Source organism: Lontra canadensis, unplaced genomic scaffold (assembly GCF_010015895.1).
Source record: "Lontra canadensis isolate GAN:19392208 unplaced genomic scaffold, GSC_riverotter_1.0 scaffold68, whole genome shotgun sequence".
NCBI lineage: Eukaryota > Metazoa > Chordata > Mammalia > Carnivora > Mustelidae > Lontra > Lontra canadensis.
The window spans coordinates 4,653,640-4,669,217 of record NW_022631062.1 but is presented as its reverse complement, the minus strand read 5'-3'; the positions used below and the strand labels follow the sequence as shown (position 1 = coordinate 4,669,217).

General features: G+C 46.1%; 1 protein-coding gene across 4 annotated transcripts in view; it reads right to left on the bottom strand.

Moving 5' to 3' along the window:
- Positions 1-4,267: 4,267 nt before the first annotated feature.
- Positions 4,268-15,578, bottom strand: part of MID1 (midline 1) — a 335,325-nt gene continuing 324,014 nt past the window's right edge. For all 4 annotated transcript variants that reach the window (XM_032880212.1, XM_032880215.1, XM_032880213.1 and 1 more), the window contains exons 8-10: positions 13,957-14,118; positions 9,955-10,162; positions 4,268-5,011 (exon numbers count right to left, since the gene is read on the bottom strand). In XM_032880212.1, coding sequence (XP_032736103.1) covers positions 4,663-5,011; positions 9,955-10,162; positions 13,957-14,118 — 719 coding nt within the window. In that variant the 3' untranslated portion in view covers positions 4,268-4,662. The remainder of the gene's footprint in view (positions 5,012-9,954; positions 10,163-13,956; positions 14,119-15,578) is intronic.

Here is a 15,578-nt window from a genome sequence, read left to right as displayed (position 1 = left end):
ACCCGCTGCCAATGCTGGCGGCACTTTAGAATCTGTTCAGACAACAGGATAGGGAGCCGGGCCACCCTCGAAACCTTCTTTCAGCCCTGATCTGCCAGCAGGGGACCGAGGAATCAGCATTTGTAAACAAGGCGATTTTAACGCTCTGCCGGGTTACGAATGACCGCCTTACATCATGCTGTCTCTAAAGCACATTACCTTGAAAACACACTTCAGGCTGTAAGTGCATTTTCACAGGGGATAGGGGACCGCATAAAGCCCTCCCGAGCTTCGCTTCGCAAACCTTTGCCAGCATCCGCGTCCCCGGGAGGGCCTCTTCGAATTCACTGCTGGCCCCACGCCCGGAGATGCTGATGAGGAGGCCTGGGTGGGGGGCGGGTAGGGCTGGAGAACGGGCATTACTCGCCAGCTCGCAGGTGGTGCCGGCGCTGCAGACCCAGGACCACTCTGCAGCACACTGACTTCCATCGAAAGGGCTTGTATCCCTAACGAGAGAAAGTCAAGTCGCGGGAGCCACAGGATGGGGTCGGGGATAGACTTTCGGGCCGGCCACTGGGCGTGTAGCAGCCTCCACTGTGAAAAGCCTCACTCCTCTGCTCTAGTCCCCCTTGTCCTCACCTCTTCCAAGCCTTCTAGAAGACTCGAAATCAAGCCATTCTTGTTCTGGATCTCCACTCCTGTGTAGGTTTCCCTTATTGTTTTTTTCTTTTTCTAAAAATTTCCTAAGGACCGTTTTGGAGCTTAGTAACTGTGTTCTGAATGGAGAGAGGTGGGATAGTTGGTCAGAATTTGCGGAATGAAAGGAAACGTTCTAGGTCGCAAAGTAGTTCAAAAAGCCCGGCAGATGGTGAATAAATACGTGTGGAAACAATGAGCGTGAAAACACACAATGATGAAAAGGCAACAGAGAGAGGCAACACAGAGGGCCTTGGAACCACAAAAAGGATTTTATTTCGAACTAGAAAGCAACAGCAATGGCCAGACCAGTTAGGACCGAGGGCGTGGCAGCCTGATGCAAGTACCAGGGGCTGCGTTTGTTGGGGTGAAAGGAGCGGCCTACAGAGTCGGCTTGGCATTTCCCAGCTAAGCCGATCGCATCCACATCCTCGTGGATGCCAATCCCCGCATTCCCACTGACACAGGCTGGGGCTGCTTTCCAGATTCCAGGCTTTTACCACGGTTTTGTGAATATATATATTTTTTAAAGTGAAGGAGCCACTGCAGTGAAGGTTTTGCAGTGGTGTCTCCTTTTCTTTCGCTCTCGGGCATTGAACCAATGATAGGAACAGTAAAACATATTTGTGAGAGTTTTGCTTTGAAGAACCCCAAAGAGCAAGATTCCCCCCCCCCCCCCCGCAGCACCACTGGTATTTTGCCCGGATGCTGTTGAGCAACATCCCTGGTCTCTACCCACTAGACGCCAATAGCACCCTCTCCCAGACATTGCCAAATCGCCCCTTCGCTGAGAAGCACAATTTCAAACACATCCTCCTGCCCCCATCATTGTGGTCTGTCTCCTTTTTAACATTTGGTAAGGGTAGACCAGATCATCAACGTCCCAACATCAACAGCGCCGGTAGGCGAGCGTGCACGTGTGTCTCTCTTCAGGCACCGCACAGGTGCGTGGAGCCGAAACAGAATCCCCCGTTCACCGGACAGCACTGGTTCAGTTCTTGGGAAGTTTAGGGTCAGTTATCTCAGTACCGCGATCAACTAGCGCATGTGCCATCAGGCCATTTCCTCTTCTCCAGCAGACATCCTCACCAACATTTGCAGTCAGTTTTTGAAGTCTTTTCTTTTTTTCAAGCTGGGAAGAACATCTTCACCAATGCCATTCTCCTCTTAATCCATTTGGATTCCTACTTAAATTATATGGCCAGCCACTCTTGACGTTGGATCCAGGTTTCTTCATTTGTATCCACCAGGAAGAGAGGTACCCTGTTTCTGAGTTCTGTTATGAGGACTGGCTATAGAATTTTGGGGGCCCAGCGCAAAATGAAGGTGCAGGCCCCCTATTCAAATATTACACAGAATTTCAAGATGGCGGCGACAGCCCTCTTCACACACCCACGACATGAGACCTGGCAGCCTTGGTTGGTGCCACATCAGTTTGGCTGTATTAATGTAACTGGCACTGCCATCTCTTTTCCCCCTGTGTCACAATGCTTCCTATGAAGTCAGGACCTCGAAAACAAAATACTGTGACCCCAGTCCACTTAAAAGAATTGTACTGCAGCAATGTTTATGGCATGTATTTTTTAGGCTTAAAAAAAAATCCACATGGAAATCTTTTCTACATCGTTACAGTAATGAAGGTAAGCACTGTGGCCTTTCACCATATACATATTTTCCTGTAAATATGACAACATGGAAATAGTAACTGCTGCTATCCACAAGGTTTTTAAGTTAGCAAAGAGTGAGACTTCCACAACCAAATTATAACATAATCCCTCTTGTCCTTATAAAAATAGCCAAAACAGAAACTAAATGGCTTGCAGCGAAAATTCGAGTAGTAACTTCTTTGTATTGAAAAACATTATATTCATGGAAATATTGTCCTTGTAAATGCTTTACATTAACATCATAAGGCAAACTGTAGCGTTTACTGGTACCTGGCGACCATGATTTTAAAAAACTCAGAAGCTGAGTTTTAGACCCTTTTATTTAAAACCTGTTAGTGTACAAAGTGCATTAAAATATCCGTTATCCAGCTACCAAAAACAGTATGTAAAAGTTACAACCCTTTCAGTTCGTTCAGGGAAGGCAAATACACGTTGTTTTTATACCGTAAAAAAAAAAAAAGTTTCCAGAGAATGATTAACGTTTTTCCATTGAGGTGTCCATCTTTTAGATGTGGAACTGTCCTAAGTAGCTATCAAAATATTCATCTGGGTATAAATAATATAGTAAATATATAAACTCTATCTGTTAAGAAAAAGGAGAGCTTCTGGGGGGGTGAAGAGGACAGAAGCAGGTGTGACGCAGCCCATAGGGTCTAGGCTGGGGCTCACACAGCGCCATGCTGAAACAGTGGGTCTATGGACGGATCTCAGGGAGACAATGGGTTGATTTGGTTAAAAACAAAATTGCTAAAAACAATACCTAAATCCATTAGTCCGTTCAGTCTAAATGGCCAACTCAGTAGCTCAGATAAATATTTTCGTAGATGAAATGACTTATAGATGTCACACCCTTCGTCAAGATAGAACCAACGCTGGATTCCCAGTCCAAGTCCAAGGGCTGCTTATGAAAGCCTTGCTTCATGGACCATTCCATTTTACCAGATCAGCAGGCCCAGAATCCCACCTGACATTCTGTTAGCAGGTTCTATGAGCAGGTTCTAGCATGGGAATAGTGAGTTTGATTTTTTTTTTTTTGTTTTGTTTTGTTCTTTTTTTGTTTTTTGTTTTTTATTTTACAACTCTATGGTGAACTATACTAGAATACAGAGGGACCTCTACATCTTTCGAGATGTGTTTAATAAAAGTCTGTTTATAACTTTTGAGGCACATATACTAATAAAGAGTACTTTATGCAACGTCCCTTGTCATTACCAACTCATAAATATTAAGTATTTGGGGGTGAGTCATATCTGGACGTGGTAGAGACAGTCAGGGCCCTGTGTTGATGTCCTGGAGAACAAAGTCAATTCAAAGTGGTACTACCATTTGTAACAGAAAACGTTAATTTCCTCACCCCCAGCAACAAAAGAAGAATGATTTGGGGGAAAGAGAGACAGGACAGCTATTAAATGTAGTAAGCGATGTCACAGGCCTAAAGAAACTATTAAAAGGAAGAACGAAATAGATTTAGGTCATGAAAAAGAATCCTACTGCTGATCAAAGACAAATCAGCCTGTGACGTTTTGAATCATCAGTAGGATTCGAAGTGACTATTTTTAATGGCAAGCTCATTCTTAATGTTCTCCCAGAACCCTGAATCCTGGGAAGGGTGAGGTCACACATGGCCAAAGACTTCAGAACCTTTCTGTCCAACATGACCCCACCAGCCATCAGAGGGCGATTAAAGATTGGGCCATTCCCAAGTTAATTCTTTCCACTCTCCCTCTTGATCCAAGATGGTTTTGACACCACACTGAAAACACTTCAAAATAAAGCAGACTAAGAAAGCCCGTTTGCTGCCCTACTAGGTTCGAAACTATTTTTTATTTTTAAGGTAACTGCATATTCTGTTACGCACTGTCGAGGCAACGGGACCCACGATGGGATCAGTATGAGATACTGAGTATGAGATGTGAGGAGGTGAATAAACATACAAAACTATAAAAGATTTTTTTTTCCTCAAGCCACAGACCGTGATGACACAAAGGTTGTTGTAAAGAGCTGGTAAACTTCTGGGCCTCTTAATGTGCAAAACCAAATAATGTCTAAGAGTTGTAATTCCGGTTATGTTTCTTTTATAAATAATCTATAAATTTTCCTGCAAATACAGGAAAAATTTGAAGAAATTATTAAAGCGTGTACTTAATACAAAAGACAGTAAAAGGGGAGAATCGCCTATTTCGAGTCCTATCCTAGCTGATATTTCTGGACGCTTTTTGGCGACATTTAATCACTCTGGAAGCCTGTGCTTTCTCTGTCCCTGAAATGGTGGCCACGACCCTTTGTATTCCCCAGAAAGCAGCTCCCTGTGGCCAGGTGCTCACGGCAGCTGCTCTGTGCAGTCCAGATGGTCTGGGATGGGAAGGCCAGTTATAATGGTCAAGCACTTGTTCCACACTGTGAAGGTGGGGCACACAGGCTGCGAGAAGGTGATGTCGAAGGTGTAGAGGTGAATGGAGTTCAAAGCATCGTAGAAGGCGATGGAACCATTGTCATAGTCCAGCAGGATGCCGACGCGCCGGAGGTGGGGGGCTGGCTCGATGGGGGTTTCCTTGCTATTGTGTCTCACCACCCAGTTATTGTGACAGCGGCACAGCGCCCAGGAAGCAGAGTTCTTTCCAATCCACTCGTGCTTCGGGGCCGATTTGTAAGCAAGGCCAATGGCATACCTGCATGAACAAAACAGCGACGGCAAAAACCATGAGGTGGGTTGCATATGGACACTACCTCTTTTCTCTGGTTTTCAGGGGTCACGAAAACATGATTTGCTGTTTTCCCTGCTCATTGTTCAGTGAAAACTTGACAAAGGCCCTAACACAAGTGTTCCTCATCACCTTCCTCCCAAACACACAGTGCGCGGACATGGGCCGCTGTGTTAACTCATATTCCTATTTTTAGTTCGGACATTATAAGAGAATTAGAACTTTGTGCCTCGCTGCCTTTTGGGTTTTGTTTGTTTGTTTTTTACACGCATCTTGGCCCGCACAATGAATTCTCTAGGCGAGTGGTGTCCCATAGCAGTTTCTGCATGAGTGAAATGTTTTGCCCCGCTCAGTATGGTAGCCATGAGCCACATGTTTGAACTGCGCCTGTGGAGACTGAAGAACCAGACTTTAAATTTAGTTAATTTTAATTAAGTTGAATGATTTAAATTAACTGCATGTGGCTTAGGTCTACCATATTGAATAGCACAACCCTAGACTTCTCCTTCTGACCTACTTCGAATTTTTCGGCTGACCCCCATGTCTGTCATTTTCCAGGACTTCGAGTACAGTTTGCAACAGGTAATTGTGGAGAATGGTTTTCACTTCCAGTGTAAGTTCCTTGTCCTCTCCTAGATCTACAACACAGGGACACGGACAGCGTCCATCTCGGAGGGTGATTCTGGGGAGTAAAGGGAAGAATATGTGTAAAATCTGGGGCACAAGGCACGGCAAGGAATCTTGGATAACTGCTGTTTTATTATCTTTGCCGAATGTCACAGAACTAAGAAGTCTCAGAATCAGAATTTGAACCTAGGATGACTCAAAAAGCCGCAAATGTAGCTCTGTAATCCCGTCCCTCACCAGAAAGTATGTGATTCATCACTGCCAAGAGCCCCTCTGATTACATTTCTTACTACATTTTAAAAAATTCTGAATATCCCAGTTACTCCAAATATACTCTCAACGGCTCAAAAAAGTTAAGAATTCTTTCTACAGTCTTCGAAGCTCCTTAATCTCTTTTTACCCTGCTGAGGTATGCCTCCCTAACATTTGCAGGATTTTGGTGATTAAGATAAGCAAAGCCTATCATTCTTAATAAAGAATAAATGACTCAGAGCTCAACCTTTAATATGTTAGAGCAGAAACCAGTCTAAGCCGATACTGACATAGGGTACCTTACCCAGTGCAGAGAAAAAAAAAAAAAAAAAACCAACTTCATTGGTCTTTGATAAAATTACATTCTTAAAAAAATAATAACAACAAGTTGGATTTAAAATACAATCACTTTAAGAGTGCTGTGTTTAAAAAAAAAATGAACAGAACATGCTATCACTGAATTTAAAAAGAGGAGGGACTCGATCCTCAGGAAAGCCTAGTGTCCTAGCCTGCTTGCCATCAGCCTGGCCTCCTCTCCTCTTTCTGGCCAATCTGGTTCTGCATCCCGGGGAGAATCCTGGGGTTGCATTTCCCAGATTCCTTTCCCAGTGGGAGGCTGGGTCAGGTTCTGCCCCTGTGATGGCTTCGCCTGAGATCCAGAACTTCTAAGAGGCGGGGAAACACTCTTTTCCAGACAGCAGCCAGAGAGACACTTTGGAAAGGTTTTCGTTTGGACTATTGGCCCCCCACGATGTTCACTATGCCCCACAGACGCTATTTCCATTTTTTCAGATACTGTGGAACCTGCATTTGCATAATAAAATTAGCCACGTTTGTATTGTTTCCTTTTTGTTTCTGGGCACCATTTTTACTTTGTACCAAAGGACTCTGACGTTTATTTCCCATCTGAACCTTCACTGAACCTGCTTTGAAGCAGCTGTGGCAGATATGACTGCCTTCATGTAGCAATGGGAAAACACAGAGAAGGTTACAATTAGGAGCAGAATCCGGAAGCTGTCATTTTCCAGGACTTCGAGGAAAGTGTTGTTCAGTGAAAACTTGAAAACTCGCCCCCTCCCCCCTTGACTTCTGGCCCAGTCGTCTTCGCGTGAACCCACGGTGAGTTAACACCATTTCATAAAACACCAAGTGCACATTAACAGCATTAGAGAGTAAGAAAATAACTCCGTGCATAGCCCATTAAGCAAAGGAAAATACCATTATGTTATCATTAATCTGTAAAACGATGTACGGATTTCCATTGAGCTTAAAAGGTGCAGGCAGAAGGTAATGTTCCATTAAGTTATGCAGTGACACTTGGAGAATTCACGAAGTATAAAAATTATGTTTCTCAGAGCAATGCTAACACGCCCCAATTGCAGGGATCGTAACATACACGTTAATTGAAAGTCAGGACGATATTTCATGAGAAAATGGATGTGTCATTAGCTGGTGTAAATCAAGGTGCCCCAAGCATTTGATCATATGGGTCACCCCTTCTCCTTGAACACCTCCCAGGAAATGTTCAACTACTTTCTCCATGAGATGTTTTCTGAAGCTGACACAATCCGGTGTGTAAAGATCCAAAGTGTGGCAATTAATTTTAGATTTTCCCCTTCTCCTGAGTTGGTTTTGACATCTGGAGGGTGTTTTCAAGGTAATACCGATCTGTGTTTATATAACTGAAGGAGTCTGCTGGAAATTCCCTCACCATTCATCAATGGGAATGAGATCATAATGATCGGGTATCATTTATCATAAATAATTATTAATGGGGTTGTAATTATTTAGACACTGGAGTCTATCCCAGATTAATACAAGCACATTAATTAACTAGAAATGCTTGCTCCTTTGCACCTGGAAAAATGCATCGTGTTTTCCTTCGGGCTTTTATCTTGCCCCAGTGCCGCTAAAAACTGTAAATGCCAAATCTGGCCTAGAGCTGAGTGGGGCGGAAGGATTTGTCCTCCATCCTCTGGCAGGATGTTGGAACAGGAAAATGTTCTGGGCCAAGAGAATTCCGAGGATCACAACAGGAGAAAACCTTGCTCGGCCGACATAGGTACCGTTCTGGGGAGAAAGGAGACACCCAAGCTTATGGTTTCACTTTTTAGATCTCAGTGGCCTTGTACCAACACCATAAGGGACTTAAGACACAATAAGTGATTTAGCTTCCTTATCTCAAACATAACACTGTGATGATACTCCTCGTTTTGGGTTATGCAGTTGGGAGGTGTTTCTTTCTAAGCAAGGATTAGCAAGCTATCGTTCATCAAGTACACCACTGTACGCCAGAAAGACTAATTAGGTTTCAAAATCAGAGCATGGTGCTTCAGAGCAGAGATCAGCAAACTGTAACCCACGGGCCGAATTGGGCCCTCTGCTGGTTTTTATAAATAAAGTTTTATTTGCGCAAGGCCATGCCCAGTCACGGGCACATGGTCTGCGGCTGCTCTCCCACTACAACCGGATTGCTGAGTCGTCAGGATAAAAATCATCTGGCCTGCCAAACTGCAACACTGGCTCACTAGCCTGTCACAGAAAGGTCTGTGAAGCCTTGGGTCAGAGGCTGCGCCCTGACTGTGGCCTTCCTAACTCTGTCGCCTCCGAGCTTTGCCACCTTGTGCTAATGGGCATGCGCCCCAGTCATCTCATCTGTAAATGGGGGATTCTAGCGCCTACCACTGGGGTCTATTAAGATGAATGAAGGAGTGAACATCTGCAGGATGCTTAGACCATGCGCGGCCCACAGCTGTGCTGGAGGAGGGCGAGGTTAACACAAATAAAAGAGCAGGAGCGAACAGGTGTTTGTCAGCCAGCCAGCCAGAGGAAGGGGGGCAGTTCGTGGCTCACAGAATAGACAAGGTAAGCTTTGTGAGGTTCACCAGGCAAAGGCTGGCTCATTCCAACGCAGACACCGCACCCTGCCTGACACCCCCCGCTTTCGAGAGCTGGCCGGGCGGAAGGCATGGCGCTGGACCTAACAGACTATTCGAAAGGGTTCCCAGCAACTGCTCACTGCCTCGGCCCCTCCACTCTGGACTATTTCCAGTCGTCGGCCCCATCTAGAGTCATAAAACATACAAGGCAACAGAAATTCATTCTCTTTAGATGCCAAAGAGTAACGTTTTAGAGAAGGAATCGGCACACGTTTTCGATAAAGGGCTGGGGAGTTAATATTTTTGGCTTTGCGGACCGCAGGGTTCTATTTTAACTGCTTAACTCTGCCGTGTGGCTCAGAGGCAGCCACAGACAATGTGGAAAAGAATGGGCATGGCTGTGTTCCCACAACACTTAGTTTACCAAAACAGGCACAGGGCCAGGTCTGGCCTACTGGCCATCATCGGCTGACTCGTGTTTTAAGGCACAGAAGAGCAGTGTTAGCATACTAGCTCTGTTAGGGACCGGGACTCAATCAACTCAACTACAATTCTTGCAGTAAGTAAAAAAGAAAAAAAATGGATGGACTTAAAGCAAGCTGTTTTTCTTATTGGCTGAAAGGAAGACTAGATGATGGTTTTGCAAATATTCGCTCCTTCCTCTCACCTCCATGGGAGAGAGAGTCTTCCCTAGACCACCAGCTTTGGCTTTGGCTATGGCTAGGTGACTGGCTTTGGCCAATGAGAAGTCAGTAGACAGTGACGTAAGCAAAGGCTTGGAATGGGCTGGCCTAGCTGGGCTTGCGCTCTCGGGCTCGAGAGAAACGGGACACGGGCAGCCCTCGTGGCCGAAGAGACACAAAGAAGAGACCTAGACCCAATCTACAGCTTAAAGCAAAGCCCAGCCGAGATTAGCCTTGGCAGCAGACCCACACAAGGGTGTAGTGAGCGAGCAATCATGAATGATTATTGTTTGAAGCCACCAAGTCTTGGGGTGCTCGTTACACAGCACTACTGTTGCAACAACAGACACAAAAAGCTTTTCTGCATATTTTCCTGCAAGACGGGCCCTGGAATGGGTTAATGCTCTGACAAAGTACAGAATGACATGTGGCTTTTTGTAACTGGACGACAACAGATAGCATTGCCTACCATGTGCTCCCACTTATGACCACTTCCCAGTAATGCCGACCGCTATCAATGAACACATTTCCAGCTACGCCATAGCTCCCTTGGCTGGTGAAGCGTTCGGGCGTGTGGCTCTTTTTAGAGGATGACTCATCACGTTCTACTGTCAAGTTATCGTGGGACACCTTCAGCTTTCGATGTGCAGACTTGGGGTCCAGTTTAAATGGCTGGCCTGGGAACAAGTTTACAAAAAACAAAGAGAGGAAGAAGAGGACCGTTTATTTCAACATGACCAATACTGTATTTTCATAATCAGGTTTTAAGAACATGGTAAAATATTGAATACAAACATGATCCTGCTTTCATGAACTCCCAGCCTGTCAGTTCTGAGATGGGGATCTAGAGTTGCTATGGCTAAAGATTCAACCGTAGCATGGGCGGGGATTAACCACGGTATGTAGTAGAAGCTATCTTTGGGGGTCCCAGGTGGACACAAGCAGCTCTGGTACACAGTGGCTAAACAGCATTCCCAAGGGAAGGAGAAAATGAAGACTTCGTTTTTAACCATTCCCATATTCGATCCAGCTTAAAATGGGGTTCACGCTCAGTACACTACAGACCAGAAGCCAAAGAAATCAAGATTGCAGATTTTGACATAAAGGCTTTACATAATTCTGAAACTGTTGCAAATTACAAATGAGTCTCATGAACTCAGAATGACTATAAAAATGTGCATTTTTCAGCCCACAACAAGATGAGGAAAAAAATGTGATCATAACACCTGGGTTTTCTACTCCTGAGTGTGTGTGTGTGTGTGTGTGTGTGTGTGTGTGTGTGTATACATACATATACATAAAATAAAGGCCCCTGTATTTCATTATTCACATTTGTGTTTTGAAGATCTCGCTATATGTAACTTTTTTTCAAGATTTTATTTATTTATTTGACAGAGAGAGAGAGAGATAGCAGAGAGAGGGAACAAAGCAGGGAGAGTGGGAGAGGGAGAAGCAGGCTTCCCACTGAGCAGGGAGCCTGATGCAGGGCTTGAGCCCAGGACCCTGGGACCATGACCTGACCCGAAGGCAGGCGCTCAATGACTGAGACACCCAGGCGCCCCTCTTTATGTAATTTTTAAGATTTATATATATATAATACATATTTATGTTTTGAAGATCGAACTGTTAGAAAATCTTGGCAGAGTCATCCCTGAGCGTCTTGTCATAGCTGTTACTTCTCTGAGAATGTAACACGGTCCTGGAGGACTGCCTGTCATTCGACACCACATCGGTGTTAAAAGGCATGAAATGAGTTACAAGATCATGCAAATACCAAGTTGTCTCAAGGCCACTCCCCTCCCCGGCCACGGCCACGGCCACAGTTGGTAGGCCCGCCCTCAGGCAGCCAGCGGACAGAGTCTGGTACACTGGCTGGGGAAATCCACGACCCCGGCTGAGACAGTGGCACGCAGAGCACGGGTAATGAGTGCTGTGTCACGTCCGCGTGGGTCAGAGGATCTCTAGCCGTCACCTGGATACAAACACGACATGCACACCTGTCAAATCCTTTCTCTTAGGACAGGGGTCAGCACATCTTTCTGATAAGAGACCAGATGGATATTTTCAGCTCGGCTGGCCATGGGGTCTCTTGTGTGGCTACCTGACTGCTGCTGCAGCGTGCGCGGCCCAAGACGAGAGGGAAATGGACGGGTGCGGCTGTGTGCCAATGAAACTTTATTTATAAAAATAGGCAGCCAGATGTGGCTGGCAGGCTGGATCGTCTGCTGACCCATTTTAGATTTCTGTCCACATCACAGAAAAGCTTAAAGAGGATGCTGAAGAAAAAAGCTTCCGAGGGCGGATCAGGGCATGGACATTGTCAGAGGCTCTAAGAGCTGCTGGGTTACATGCTGAGTTTGAATTTCAGCTTGTCTTGGGAAACACTGCAGTCCTCAGGAATGATCATGCCAGCAACTGTTAGGGATAAAGTATGAACTAAGGCAAGGAGAGTAGGAAGATAGTTTTGCCTAAAATATTTCCATTTTAAAAGGTGTAAGAGATTGTGTATAAAAACAAGTGGATGTTAACGGGCAGACCGGGGAGAGGGGTGGTTTCATTAAGGCAGCCGTCACTGAAGAGGGGGCCCGTGTGCTGCTTGCCCTTCATCCAGCGAGGAATACGAGAATGGCAAAGCCGCCAGGAAGACTGGCCTCATGAAGACGGGAGATGTACGCCATCTCGCCTCAACTCACACCCTCACCTACACACGTGTGCAGCAGCCCCTTGACAGCTTAGGTCAGGCCCAACCCCAACCCCTGCAACCTCAGCGAGCAAATTCCACCTGCGCCTCAGATGTGTTTCTCAAACGCACCATCACCTACTCTGTCCAAGTTCAAGGCTTTTGCTTCGACGAGGACAAGTTAGTTCAAGGGCCAAGTTAACCATTTACTTTACTAAAGAATTCAACTCATTGTAATATCGTGCATGTAGGAGTTTGGAAAACTACAGCCTGCAAGCCAAATCCAGTATACTGCGTGTTTGTGAATAAAGTTTTATTGAAACCCAAGCATGTCCATTCATTTATGGGTAATCCGTGGCTGCTTTTGCACTGCGGTGGCAGGGGTGTATAAGAATGGATGGTGACCGAGACCATCTAATGTGCACAGCCTCCAATCTTTACTCTTTGGCACACTGCAGAAAAGTCCGCCGACTCCTCGTGTACAACTTGATAACATCTGTTCAATAATCGCATGTCTAGAAATAGAAGATGACATTATCTGTCTACATGAAATGAATGCGATATCTTCAGTGAAACTGATGAAGCACGCGTTCGATGTCTCAGAGACATCTTCTACACAATTAACCTCAGTGTATGTATTTACTAATTCTTTTCCTACTTAATCTCTAAAAACATTTCCTTCTTTACCAGCAGAAATGCTGAGGGGAGAAATTAGCTTCACATCTAAATGTATGTGGCTGAAATTCATATGCCTGGAGTATAATGAAGTTATTTGGCTGCTGAAATCGAGGACTTGCGTTAAGTGAGGATTCTTCTGGAAAAGCAGTTAATGGTCCCCAGTGACTAGGGGCAACTGTCTAACACGGTGCCATATCGACACACTCCCCTTTGCTTTCTCTTGGGAGGTCCTATGCAAAGAAATTCCATGTTATAGAACATATTTCTAGATCAAAAATAGTAAAGAAAAAAGAGAGGATAAAAGAAAACACATGTGGGCAGAGACAGCGAGGGAGACGACAGTGTTACAAGACATATGTACGGGCCATATCTTTCCTTGTGTCCTGTGGGGTGTGGGGTGTTTCCCATCATCCCTGGCTGCTAACCATTAGACACCAGTAGCAACCACCCCAGTTCTAACCGCCAAAAATATCTCCAGACATTGCTCAGTGTCCCTGGGGGGTTGGGGGTGGGGAGAGCAGAACTGCTTCTGAGAATCATAGACCTAGACAGATATCTGGAGTAAGGAATTCTTGAAGAAAGAGTTACTAATTTGCTCTTCTGTTATGGAAAAATAATTTGCCGTTTGCAGCACCCCAACGACCTATCAGGGTCTCTCTCTCTCTATATATATATAATTTATATTCATATATCTTATATGATATACAAATTTTATATAAATAATAAAATAAAAAAATATATAAATAAAATAAATATTTATAAATATATAAAGCATAAATATATATTTTATATATTATATATAAAGAAACACACACACACACACACATCTGTTCTAATTCTCACAAGAACCCCTCCAAGATTATTTGTTAGAAGAGCGAGCAGGTCTGAAGTCAACGCAGAGAAGTGGATGGACTCACAGCCCTTAAGGGTCGAGAGAGTTGGGGACCCCAGAGGCGTCTGATGCCAACTGCACCCCACCGCCCCGGCTCTTGACTTGCTCCTCGGGCCTGTCGATGATGCCTGAGGCAGACAGAAGGAGAAGAAAGGGGGACAGAGGCGGCCGAAAGGAGAGCAGAAGGGAGGCGACAGCTCTACCGAGCTCGTGGCACTTACTGTTTGTCTTCAGCTTCCCAGGCTCACTGCTGCGGCTGCCCGCCTGGTTGATGGCCTTGACAATGAAGATGTACTTGGTGCCACTCTGCAGACCATGGACGGTGTAGTGATTCTGCTTGATGTTGGGCACGATCATCCAGCTGTCGGCTGAGTTACACAGACCTGTGAAGCCAAGCAGACAAGGTACGATTCTTTGTCAATTCTGCATCTCCGAGGGAGCCCGCTAATAAACCGGAGGGCTGCCTCCTGCCTACAGTGGGCGACCGACCTGTATTTATTATTATATGTTCCTGCTGTCTGCCCCAAATGGAAAACTCCAGGAAAATGCTATCGCAGCTTCTGCTCAGTAAACACGGGAGCAGCCAAGGCAGTCCCGTGTGGCGGGCTGCACGTGGTGTCCGTGCGCGATGCATCATGGCGAGGAGAAAGAAGGCGCAAGTCACCGCAGGCTCCGCTCCCGGCCCCCTTACGCCACACTCATGAGCGTGATTGTTAAATCGGAATCTCATCAAGTCTGAGCCTCACAGCAGGTGAGAAGAGACCTGAATCACGTAGAAGTTGGTTCCACAGATGTCCACATAGTCCATCGCTTTTGTGCCTCTCATCTTCAGCCTGCCCCAGACCCAGGCCCGAGCGGCTTGGCAGGGATGGGATGGGTTCCCTCGTGGGAATACAAGAGTGTGCGAGAGGAGGCATTCCAAGGCCTCGAGGATTTCTGTTGATGCCTTGGGTCTCTGTCAGTGCCAAGGGGAGAACGTTCCCCAGAGTCTTCTCGTCTGAGCAGGATGAGACACCGGGAACAGCTCTACTGCCTCACCCCTGCAGGAGTGAGGCCGGCAGAGACTGGCCTGACTTCTGACCGGGGAGTGAAGAAAGCAATCACCAGGGTCACGGGCGTTCCCAGCATTAGCATGGCCACGGTTAACCAACTCGGGAGGCCTGTCCCTAGGAGAAGTGAGGAGCAGTGGCACCCCGGGGGCAGCCAGGGCCCAGTGTAGCTCTTAGAAAAGCAAGAACAGGGATTCGGACCAGCTGTAGTCCCTAGTGTGGCGGGGCCACAGCTCTGGCTGTGTTCTGCAGGATGTGGGCTGGGGGGGTGGACAGGCTGAGGATTTACGATGCTTTTGGAAGAACATGTAGGGAAAAGGAGGCCCGTTTCGTTTTGCAGCAGGCTGATGCTGAAAACGTCTCTTTGGTATTGGGCCCAGCGCTGCTCTCTCCACCCATCAATCTCCACTCTAAGAGAACCTTTTCCCAGCCCCCTGGTGACTGGCTGTCACCAAGTTTCCTGACTCTGGTGAATTTCCTTCACCAGTTCTTGGTGGAGGCCTCAGTCCCTCCACTTCCTGAGGGGCTTGAACTCCCCCCCCACTCTCTCCCTTTCAGTGGATTTGCAAGTCAAAGGGTTAGTTCTTTTGATCTGGAGGCAATTTATACCTTACAGTAATCCCAAGAAGCAGTCCCTTAATCTTTCTTTGGTCTCACCTCTTTGAGAATCTAATAAAACATTTCTATAGCAGGAGAGTCACATGTGCAGATCCCTACCGAGCCACAAATATCTGCATGGCATTCCAAGACATTCATAGCCCCGTGACATCTGTCTTTGGATGGCACTAAATACC